Source organism: Nasonia vitripennis (genome assembly GCF_009193385.2).
Source record: "Nasonia vitripennis strain AsymCx chromosome 2 unlocalized genomic scaffold, Nvit_psr_1.1 chr2_random0009, whole genome shotgun sequence".
Lineage (NCBI taxonomy): Eukaryota > Metazoa > Arthropoda > Insecta > Hymenoptera > Pteromalidae > Nasonia > Nasonia vitripennis.
The window spans coordinates 263,732-276,752 of record NW_022279616.1 but is presented as its reverse complement, the minus strand read 5'-3'; the positions used below and the strand labels follow the sequence as shown (position 1 = coordinate 276,752).

Below are 13,021 nucleotides of genomic sequence, written 5' to 3'. Positions count from 1 at the left end.
CGACTTATACGCAAGGCCCCGAATCTTGTCTCGCGCTTGCGCAACGTCGCGTTTGAACGACGGGCGAATCTACCTGATTTCGCACCTAGTTAGAAATGACAGATTTGAACGTTGACAGTAACTGGCTTGCATACTGATAAGATGAAAATATCTGTGCAATTCACTTTTCAGACCTCATCATTGGTAACTTTGGGCATATCGTCGGTCCCTACGAAGAGTAGTACGGTTTAGATTTGCTACGAAGACTAGTACAGTTCAGATTTGGCGCGAAGACTAGTACATTTCAGATCTTTCCTACATGAAACAATCCAATTGTTTTGAAGATAAACAAATAGTTATTTTGGTTATAATTAATAAAGTTGCCAAAAAATTTTCAAAAAAATTCAAAATTTTTAATTTTTTTATTAATTACTTTAATCCGAAGAAAAAATTAATATTAAATCTCATAACAACTTTTCAAAGTTCGAAATTTTTTAAAAATTTTATGGTAACTAAAAATAACGCAATTCTATTGGTTTTAACCAAAAGAAGTATTTGTTTTTCTCCAAAACAATTAGATTGTTTCATGGGAAAGATCTAAAATGTACTAGTCTTTGCGGCAAATCTAAACCGTACTACTCTTCGTAGGGACCGACGATATGATGACACTTTCTTATAATTTACACTTAATCAACAATAACTGAGTCAGTGTATATTATATAATTTTCAACATTGACTGAGAATGTGAGAACTGTTTGTCGTGTATCTGCTATTCTGCTGAATAGCACAGAAGATAATATATACAATCCGTTGTATATACTTTTGTATGTATGTGTGTGTACGGTTAGGTACTGCTTGTGCTGCTATATAAATATAAGTAAGATATAAGCAGACATCATGTACCACCTATACTATACACACGGAGCATACTAGGTTAGGTTATTACTTTTGCCTCTTTTCAACACGTACATAAATTTGAAAAATCACCACATTTATTTGGGTAAACGGTAGATTTAAGATGATTTTTAATGGAAAATAATTATCATAATTAATTAGTTTTGATTGTTCTTATTATATATGTTTATTTCTATAATAGATTTGTTCACATTATTCTTAGTAGTTCTTAGCTAGTGTCATATACTTTGAACTGGTCAGTTAGCACTAGCCAGTCACTAGGCTGCTCACCAGTTTTACAGCTCAATTTTCTACCAGGGTAGTTCCTTAATAGCACACAATATTTTAAAAGATTTCTATATTTTAAAATATTTTAGGAACATTTTTTCGACAATTTAAAACTATGAAATAAACATTTTCATAAAATATATGACCAAAAGATTTATAAAATATTTTTAAAATATGTGATTGTAAATATTGTAAAGGAAATATTATAAAATATTTTTCGTATATTTTTTCAAAATATGTTTTCATTTGGTTCGGGCATATTTTATGAGAAATATTTTATAATGTTGCACAAATATTTTATCAAAATATTTGCATAAATCACTATAAAATATATCTAAAATACATTTTTTAATATTTTGTAAATATTGCTGGGATACATTTTAATTTCGTTTACAAAAAATAGTAAGATAAAATATTATAAAAAATTTAAAAACATATAAAAATAATATTTTTCAAACATACTTTAAAAGGCCAGTAATATTTCAAATAAATATTAAATTACGAGATTTTGATACATTTTCTTTTCAAGATTTTGAAATATTTTATTTGAAGTATTATGCAGATACCTTTTTTATTTGGAAGAAGCAACATATATTAATAAAATATTTTGATACATTTTTATAATCTTTCCAAGTCATATTACTCAGCATTATTTTTCAATATTCATAAAACAATTTTTAGAAATGTAAAATTATGAGATTATAATACATTTTCTCAGAAATATTTCAAAATATTTGATAAACATTCTAGGGGTGTAACGGACGAAGTGGAGACGAGTCGGAAAGAAAAAAGAGTAAACGCGGGCTTGAACCGCAGACCCCGTGATTAACAAGCGGGAGCTCCAATTATTGAGCTAACGTCTACGATGTAAGCGCATGCTATGCATCGTAGTATGGCTCTGCGGACTCTTATCGCTGACTCGTCTCGCAGCTCGCATTGCAGACGTGCGCGCCTGTGATAGGGGTAATTTATTTTATTTAAGTCGAGATAAGTAAGAGACCAAATTCGGGTAATGCATGTTTATTTACTCTGCTTGCTAGAAAGCTATGTAGGTAATAGTAATTTTTATAGTTTGTGTAAACACATTTTGAAAGTGTGTTTTGATACAAGTCGAAAAGTAGTGTTTTGATAATATGTCCGTACGGACAGATGTATGTGTGTGACAATCTGTGTGTGTTTTTTTTCTCTCTCGGAGAAGAGGTGTTAGGAAAAATCTTTAGGGTCATCGAAACAGCCCCATCCGCAATGTCAGCCGTGTGTCAGATTCACACCGACTAAACCCATCCTTTTTACGACCATATGAAAAACACCCAACCGTACCAAGGAACCCCCTTTTTGCCTTTATCGACCTTCGGTAAAGGCGCGCCTAGCTCCATCTCCTGTGCCCTTGTTCCACGCGGTACGACCGTCGAGTAGTGCTTCGCGTGGGGGGGAGGGGGGGGGGCTTATACGCGCTCTTCTACAATTGATGTGGTCGTTATCACGTCTTCTTCTTTCTGCGTCGTCCTACATTTTATTCGTCTAACTACATATTTATTCCGCTGTTCTGCCTTGTTTTTGCCTTCTTTTCTTTTTGTCATTTCTAACATTCTTGAGGATAGTCCTTACGATGGTGATGCCCTTGATGGTTGGTTGAGAAGCTATCTCATGTTTATCTACCGTCAGTTTAATTTCCTCTATCTTCTTCCTACTAGAGATAAGAATAACTTCCGTTTTGTGGCTGGCTAGTTCCAGACCCGTCTCCGTTAGATATTCATGTATTATACGGGTCGCCTCTTCCGCTATTTCTGTCACCTCTTCTTTATGTTTCGCTACTACCACTACTGCTATGTCGTCAGCGAAGCCCACGACTGTTGCTCCTTCAGGTAATTGTAGTCTTTGTACCCCATCGTACATGATGTTCCACGTCGGTGGGCCAAGCACTGACCCTTGGAGTACGCCTCCTGTAACTTTATTAGTCGTGGTACCGTCCTCCGTGTCATATAATAGGATTCTGTCCTTCAAATAGTCGGACATCAATCTTCTTATACACTAGACTTGGCGCAGTGCGCTGCGCGCTCTGTAGTAGACTATAATTTCATTAACTTATTAAATGGAATATAAATACTTGATTGATATTTTTAATATTTGTTTTATATCACGGAAATATATCAAACTTTACAATATAAGATTCATTTCGCGCTCATATAAATTTCAAAATTGCCGCGGTTTCGTCGCCAACTTTCTTTTAAAATTTTAAGTTTATGTCTCCAGAATAGAATAGTCTCGAGAGTAGAATGTCTCTAGAATATTATAAATACACAAATTATAATTTGATATGTATTATAGTATTATATTACATTTTTAATATTAGAATCAATTTTAGAAATCAAAAAAAAATCAAAAAATTCTAACGATACTTTTGACGCATGTGCACTACATGAGCCAATCATATTGACGCATTCTTGGCTTCACTTCATCCGGTCATGACTTTTTTATATAGGGATAAGGGCACATCCTGTTTCCGGAGTGCTTCGTGTATTTTACTCTATTTGGCCAAATTGAATGCATTTTTGACATCCAATGTAACTATAGCGCAGTACTTCTTTTTCCTCCCTTCCATCTTTTCCCCTATATCGCTGTTTGCGCAGTGTTGATCACTCGGCTAACTGCATCCAGCGTTAAACAATTCTTTCTAAAGCCATATTGGTATTCCGCCACTTATCGGGGTGTCCAACATGCAGAGCGGTCTGTATGATGAGGAATCCTGGGGTGGATTCTTTCCTTTTGGCAGAAGCATGAGACGCTATTTCTTCCAGTTTGTGGGAAATGTTCCCTCTCCTAGATATGCATTGTACAAGCCTACAAAGATCTCTGAATGAGCATGGATGGCATGCTTCAATGCAATATTAGAAATGCCATCCGGCCTTGGGGCCTTGTTGTTTCCTACCCCTCTGCAGACGGCTAACAATTCCTCAATCGTGATCGGTGGAATAACCTCTCCATTCGCACCTTTTTCGATGAGACTTGGCACTTCCAGTTGCCTGGGAAACAGTGTGGTCACAACCCGGACTAATAGTTCCGGGCATTTTGGAGGGGGTACGTAGCTTACTTTAATCTTCTTCATTACTATTTTGTAAGGTCGACTTCAAGGGTCCTGTTCGACCTCATCCTGTAGTTCTTTAAGACACCTTCGCTTGTTTTCGCGGATTGTCTTCTTTAGCTTCCTTTTAGCGTCCTTCATTTCTTGTCCGCGGGCATCTACTATTTCCTGTCCTCTTCAGGTTTTATAGTATTTCTTTCTTGCTTGTTGATCTCTTCTTCTGGTCCGGTGACACTCGCTGCGCGAACTCTCAAACTCTTTATCCCACCAGTATACTGGTGGTCGTCTACAATTGGGCACTCTTCTTGACACGGCCTATTACCCATCACCTGTTCCGCCTTGCTGTTCACCGTCCCCGAGAGTTGCGATTCTTCCAGTGCCAGTTGGAACATCTCCTTATCATAATCCTTCGTTTTCCAACCGACTCTGTTGGTCCTTGTACTCACGCTGGGTCTCTGCTCTGATTTTCTTACCTCCATTATTATGGCCTGATGATCACTATTTGTGTAGTGTTCACTTACGATCCACTTGTCAATTGAGCCAATAAGGCAACTACTAACAAAGGTTAGGTCTACAATAGATCCTGCGTCTCCTCTTCCAAAGGTGTTTGTCCTACCCTGATTAACTAACACCAAGTCCAGGAGAGCAGATGCTTCTAGCAGTACTCGTCCTCTTTGGTTAGTCCTTTGACTGCCCCACTCTACGGCCCATGCGTTCAAATCGCCTGCGATAATTACTGGCTTTCTTCTCGCAATATCCTGCACGAGTCGATCTAACTGCCGCTCAAACTGTTCGATCGGTGCGTTAGGCGAAGCATAGCAGCTGCATACGTGTATTCTTGCTATCTTTGCACGAAAAAATCCTTCCTCGCTGGTCAACATTTTTTCCTGGAATGCCACGTTCACACATGCCCAGATCGCTGATCTGTGGAAAACAGTGTTGTCTGTTTCCCACGATGTCTCGTCCAGAGCCCTGTATGGTTCACATATAATGGCTACGTCGAGCTCCGTCTTATGAACGTACTGGTTAAGTAAATCCTGTGCTGTCTCGCAGTAATTCAAGTTTAACTGCACTATCTTCATTATCTTCGTTTCTTTAACTTCTCTACTGCCGCTCGGTATACTGGATATGTGTAGCTACCAGCAGCATGGTCACTTTTCTCTGTCGCTCCTCTTTTTGGGCAGAGAACGCAGCTCGGTTTGTTTTTACAATCTCTTGCATTATGTCCTTCGACTCCACACTTGTAACTGTGGTTACTTTGATCCTGTGTTACTGTGCAGTTTTTGCCGATATGCCCAAATCCTAGACATTTATAGCAGCGAAGTGGACGTGCATTCCACTTTATCTCTCGTATTCTGCATACTACCCAGCTTATCCTGATTTTCTGCGTTGCAATCATCAGCTGAGCCATTTTCGCTGGCATTTGAATGACCGCCGTCTGCATATCGCCATATGCCTTGGGCACAGACTTTACTGCCGTTTCCTCCACTGCATTTGAGTCGCTATGTTGAAACTTCCTCCGTAGCGCTTCCACGGTGTCCTCCTTAGTAGTTAGAACATCAAGATTCTTTACTTTAAAGACCTCTACATCTTGTAGGGTTCTTACGGTGACACACTTTTCTAGCACTTCTTGCACCGCTTGTCGAAGTTCCGTTGCCTTCCCTTCCGATGTGCGTTGGAGTTCCAAAAGTAGGTCACCAACCGCCGTTTTGCGTATCCTATTTACGCTATCCCCTAGCATCTTTAGCAGTTTTGGGTCTGCTTTTATCTTTCGCAAGATATCAGCGTAGGACTTTCCGTCGGTAGCTTTTATGATTAGAGCCTCCGGTCGGGTTGGTCTTGCCATTGGCGGCTTAGATTTTCTAGTGCCTTTCTGATCTACAACACCATTGTTAATCTTATCATTTTCTTGTGAATGTTTTTGGCTAGACCTACTACAGCATCCATCTTGTCCAGATGGTTCTGAATCTTGTCCATCTTATCTTCTTCCGCACGATCTGCTGTCTGAATTTTAGACCATACCTCGTGCATTTCCCTGTTTATGACTCCATCTAGGCTAATCTTCCTTTAAGGGCCGAGTGACCCACCTCTGTAACCTCCTGTCTAGTTTGAGTTAATTGGCTCCCCCCAACATCTATGGAGCCTGCGTCGGCCACCGGGGCTTTCACCGATCGGAACTAACGTCGGGAGTGGTCTGTAAAGCTTGACCCGCTTGGGGCAGTGTTATAATTATCTCACTGTCCATGATTGATTTATATTCGGGATTTCTTCCCCTATCCAGTATCCTAGGAAGGAGCCCTTTAACAAGGTGCTGTCATTGGTTATTTTAACGAGGTTGCTACTTTCCCCCTCCTCCTTCCCCACCGCTTGTGTGGTGAGGCCCCGGGCTTGGGACCGGCGTAGCGGAGTTGTGTGTGTGCGCGTGTGTGTATGTGTGTGTGTGTTCTCAAAGTGAAAGCTTTGTAGCAGTGCAAATTATTGAATCAAATATTTTGATAAATTTTGATATTTTTCAGGTTCCTGAGTCAGAATAATACGTATTAAACAAATGTATGCATGTAAATATGTATGTATCTACGTATCCGTTTACTAAATGTTGTCTTCATTATAACTCTGGAACGGATTGATATAATAAGCTAAAATTTTGCATGCTATTTGACTATGTATCAACTTAAAACTAATTAAATTTTGGAGTTAAATGACTGATTTGTTTTGATATTTTATAATTAACGATTATCTACATTTCATAATCTTTGTGTTCGTTTTTACATTTTGTTAACGCGTTTTTTTTATAGATTTTTTATTTTCCAGATTTAAGTTTTTCCTAATAAAGTTATTAAAAAAGTTAATTCAAGTAAATTATCTGATTTATACCTTAAAGAGAATATAATTACCTATCTATTTACTGCGGCCATACTGAAAGAAATAGCACGATTAATCGTGTTAAATTATCGAACTTTAAAGGTCGCGATTAGTCGCACGATTAATTGCGTGACTAATCGCGCGATTCTAAAATAAATTTTTTAATAAAATAAAATTGTTTAAAATGCAAAATTATTAAGCCGGGTGGCTAATTTGAGTATTACCATACGGACAGTAACACCTATACTAGCCACCCTTCTAACTAATTTTACATTTTAAACATATTTATTTTATTCAAAAATTTCTTTCGGGTGGATTGCGCGATTTTCGTGCAATTTACAAAAGTACATAGTAAGTATACGATTCCAAAATCATTGTAGTGGTGTATGAGTGACATTTTTTAAGCTATAATTCTAAGTTCATCCATAGCGTACTGAGTAGAGTGCCAGACTGTCACGAAAAATTTCAAATCCCCATCACGTCAAGGTTATTCAATTCTTAAATTCTTTCAGATATATATTCATAAAATATTTCAAAATATAATATCTCCATAAAAAACTTTTTTCAAAAATCAAAACCTTGTCAAGAAAAAGACTAATAGAAGTAGTGAAATCTATAAATATAAAAATGTCAAGTAAATGATCTTTTTTTGTTATACGCAGTTAGATATTTTTTGGAAAAGCTGGTTTCAACTTCAATTTTATCTTAGCGCGTATAGCAAAAAAGAACATTTACTTGACATTTTTATATTTATAGATTTCAATACTTTTATGTCTTTTTCTAGCCAAGGTTTTTACTTTTAAAAATTTGATAGACAACAAGCTACTATAGCTTTAGATATTGATCTCATCGCGCATATAATGGTATATGGTATGTGGTAACATTATTATATATACATAATATATAATAGCATAATCGCGTGTCACCGAGTAGCAGACCAATGTCGGTAAAGTAGATTATAACTGCTGTAACCACTGGCGTATAATACATCTTACCGAAAGTCACGTGACCGGGAGAGACAAAATATAGGGAGAAGAAACTGACGAAAAGAAATTCACCGAGCAAATTTTCAACTTGCACTATTAAGTTAATATAACGTAATATATTCGACTGAATCCTTTTAAAGATGAAAGATTCGCTTAATATATTTCAAATAGATACCAACAGATTACGCATACGCGTAATACTAATGATTCAAATGCAATCGAGATTTTTGTTGGAGGTAAGGAAACCCAATTTTAAAGTATATAGGGTCGCCATGTCCTGAACCGAACTTTGTCTTTTCTCGACAGTGCGGCGCTATCGCGCCTCTTGATTCATAATATATGAATTACGAAAACTTGCATGTCCTAAAATCATAAGTAAAATGTTCATAAAACCTTGCAAAAATAAAACTTACATATAATTCTTAAATTATTTCTGTACATATTTTATAAATAATTTATTAATTTGTTAACGGAATATTTTTGTAACCTTTTAAAAATATTACAAAATATTTTGAAACATGTTAAAAATGTTTTGCAAATATTATAAAATGATATTAAAATATTTTTTTGTAATATTATTTAGAAATATTTTTATCCTAGGACAAATAAGATTGTAACAATATTTTAGAAATATGCTTGAATAAATGGAATAATTTTAAAATATTTTTGTGCTGTTAGTGTTCAAGCATAATTAGTCATTATTTTAGAATAAAAGCAGTATGCAGTAACTCGAACAATGATCATCGCAGATATAGATGCATTGCATCTACTTTTGTGGAATTAGGTTATCTACTCAAAAGGTGTTCTTCACTTTGAAATACAAAGTCTAATTAATTAATGAAATTTAGTTGGAGAGAATGATTACTCTTTTAAGTACTTACAAAACTTTTTCATGCAGCAATAAAAGTCATTAATTTATACTTGGTATTTCTTTAAAACAATGTAACATGCACATAAATTGTTTTTGTTGTTCAGTATGAGAAATCTGACGTGTTTCAAGATTACCAACGATGGAATCTGGATACCAAATCCAGATTCCATCGTTGGTAATCTTGAACACACAAGTTTAACTGATGTTTCCAAAATCCGCACCTGCATTAAAATAAGCATGCCAGAATAGTACGCCAGTGCGAATGTAGACTATGTCATGCATATGTTATTATAGGCATGAATGTGCAAGGTTAAGTTGCCACTTTTAACTTATACCTTTTATACTAAAAGTTTACATTGTTTATCGTTATTAATATATTTCAGATTTCATTATAAAGTATTGTAGAATATACTAACATATTATAAGCTTATAGTTAATTTTCTTCTAACTCTGCTAGAAAAAGCCTATTGAAACCGATTGAAATCGATAATCTCAGGCTCTATAAAATAGGGTTGTTACTATTTTTATAGAGTCCAGGCTACATAAACAAATACAAGTTTTATTTTTTTAATTCAGAAATGTGAAGAACTCTAAGAATTTTATAAATGTAAATATTTAAAGAAAATTTTAAAAAGTGTAGAAAATTTTGAATGTTTGAAAAAATTTAAACAAAATGTAAAATTTTTTTATAGAAATTTAAAGAATTTGAAAAAACAAATTCAATTTTTTTCAAATTATAAATTAAGCAATTTACAAATCTAAAGATTTGATATTTGTATCTAAAATAGAAAAAACCATGTTAATGGAGCTTGGGCTTCATAAACATGGGTTTAATTTTTTGGGAAGCATGTTTATGGAGCCGGGGCTCCATAAACTCGGGTTACTTTATATATATATATATATATATATATATATATTGTAACGGGGTGTATATTCGATCCACGTATAACTCGTTAAAGGACTGGATCGCGTTCCGTCGATGCTGCGGAGGACTCCTCTCCGCCCGCGAAACACCTCCGTTGCATGCAGCTTCTGCTACTTCTGTTTTGCTGGGTCTACGCGTCGCCTGGCGCGTGCTCGGCTGCACAACTGCGTTTGATAAGTACTAATAAATAACGCCCGCAGAGGCGGCGGTATTCGTAGGAAGGAACAGGAATCGGAAGTAAACGAGCGAGGTTTAGAAATAACGAAAAGGCACATAAAATAATAAGTCTACATATCTACAAGAATAATAATAATACGTGAGTCGCCTACAACATTGCGACTCGCCGCGACGCTGGAGTAATCGCGCTCGCACGATTATATCGCCGTGAAAGTCGCGCGCACCGGATCACCCTCGCATGGGTAATACACACTCGCGCATGCACTCTCTCCCATCCACTGCGCGTCACACAAACCTTCTCTCTCTCGTCGACGACGTTCCTAATCCTGGACAGGCTGCGAGACTTGGTCACTGCGCTGGACCGCTAGGCAAGATCAGGAATACCCGGACTCAGCGCCTGAAGGATTAGCCCACGCGCTCGCTCTCTCTATCTCTTTCGCGCCTATTGCCGTATTCGCACGTGTTTATTATCGAGCGCGCGACTCTACGCTGTTTCGGTGGGGCGCAGCGGTACTCACCGCTACGAGTTAGCCCCGGTGCTCAACTCGTTACTCTATATATATATATATAACAAAATGCAAAAAACCTGCAGTGAGATATATATATATATATATATATATATATATATATCACTGCAGGTTTTTTGTATTTTGTTTTAAACCGAACGAAATCTGTGGTGGCTAAAAAATAAAAATTTTGAATTTTGGTTTTTGAAAATTGTTCTTTTGATATTATTCCTAAATAGAAAAAAATACACACGATGTTAAATCTTTTATTTTTTGATAATTTAAGTTGTATCTATCTCTTTAAGTTATACATATCGCACATCCCAAGTATGGTTTTTAATATACATATTAGTCAAATAATGTGATAAATCCTTACCCTTGTGATGATTCACTACATACTGAAGAATCCATTCGGTAATGACGATCTGTTTCATTTTCTGAAACTCGAATATCTTCTGAATCTACTGGACTCATACGGCGTGTTGAATGATGTTCTAACTGCCGAATAATATCTTCTAGTGTTCGAATCCTTATAGTGCCACATGTTGGAGGAATATCATCTTCATCATCGTCCTCCTGTTGACCCATATTATCTTGACTGTCTGAATCTTTTCGGTAGGTATCGCTGGTATATCCATGCTCAACTAATGATTTGCGTATTGTTTCATCGTCCAGCAAGTTTTCACTTCTTGTAGGCGTACTTGACAAACCACGATGAGCATTTCTAAGTGCTTCTAGTATTTCATCATGGTAACCATTTAGGCTATTTAGTGTTCTTTCTACGTCTGACATTGTTCCACTTCCAGCAATACCTTGTAAAATATTAAAATATTTCTTAATATTATTGTTAATAGATACAACTCAATAATGTATACAAAAGAAAAACGTAAATAAAGTATACTCAAACGTTAAACATCCCTTAGTGGAAATAAAAAGTGTAATAAAGTGTAATAAAATATAAGAAAATGTAACAAATTGTACCATTTTATACTTTTTTGTTGGATTTCGGACCTTTTTTACGTTTTATTACAGTTTGCTACATTTTATTACATTTTGTTACGTTTTATTACAATTTATTACAAATCCATTGATCCAGGATTTCATGGGGGTGGGTTTGAAATGACAAATGTAACAATAGTATAATAAAAAAGTATAACAAAATGTAAAAAATTGACTAAGCGTAATATTATATACGAAAATGGCGACTTTTTTATTTTCTTACTTCTGCTTACATCCTTTTACTTTTTCTTACAATTTATTATGAATTGTTACATTTTATTATAAAATTAATAATTAAAAAAATATATTGACTATATTAGGCGGTAAAATATCACATGTAATAAATTGTAATAAAATATAATAAAATGTAAAAAAAGTTAACAAATCTGAAAATGTAAGAAAGTGTACAAAAACGTAGGAGAAAAAAGGTTCGAAATCCAAGAAAAAGGTACAGTTTCTTACATTTTCTTGAATTTTTTTATGTTTTATTACAATTTATTACAATTCATTACATTTTTTTTCTACTAGGATCGTACTTTAAATATCTTATCTCCGCACATATGTAAACATACACGAGTTTATAATTTCTTAAGTTTAAGTTTTTTGTCATTCTTTTCAAAAGTTCAAATGCAACACAAGTTACCGTAACAAGGACGATGTACAACGATCGAAAGAAATTTGTATATTATTTCGAGATTCTAAATAAAACTATTACAAGGTTATTTCCTGGTTCATTACTGGTTTTACTTAAGTAAGCTTTGGCCGATTTGTACTAGAAACTCACGGGAAATGTGATGGTTCAAGATTAGAAGCAATCTTTGAAAGTGAAAGGTTATAGAAAGCTTTTAAAAGATTCCAACGCAACAAGATACACGAAAAAATGTTTAATCAGCCATAAAAGCTTACTGTGATTTGATAACTAGCAATGGTTTATTCCTAGTTATACATAGGTAAGCTTAGGCTGAATTTAACTGGAAGCTTACGGGGAATATTGTTGGATATAACAAGCAACATGTGGAAGTTTATAGAAAACTTTTGTAAGATTCCAGCGCAACAAGATACACGAAAAAATGTTTAATCAGCCATAAAAGCTTACTGTGATTTGATAACTAGCAATGGTTTATTCCTAGTTATACATAGGTAAGCTTAGGCTGAATTTAACTGGAAGCTTACGGGGAATATTGTTGGATATAACAAGCAACATGTGGAAGTTTATAGAAAGCTTTTGTAAGATTCCAGCGCAACAAGATACACGAAAAAATGTTTAATCAGCCATAAAAGCTTACTGTGATTTGATAACTAGCAATGGTTTATTCCTGGTTATACATAGGTAAGCTTAGGCTGAATTTAACTGGAAGCTTACGGGGAATATTGTTGGATATAACAAGCAACTTGTGCAAGTTTATAGAAAGCTTTTGTAAGATTTTAACGCAACTTTATATACAAAAAAAG

The 13,021-nt window shown here is 35.4% G+C and overlaps 1 protein-coding gene across 1 annotated transcript in view; it reads right to left on the bottom strand.

The window, feature by feature from the left end:
• Window positions 1-13,021, bottom strand: part of LOC100116487 — a 287,412-nt gene that overhangs the window by 58,804 nt on the left and 215,587 nt on the right. Inside the window, exon 7 of the mRNA XM_032601580.1 lies at window positions 10,947-11,382. Within this exon, the coding sequence (XP_032457471.1) occupies window positions 10,947-11,382 (436 nt within the window). The remainder of the gene's footprint in view (window positions 1-10,946; window positions 11,383-13,021) is intronic.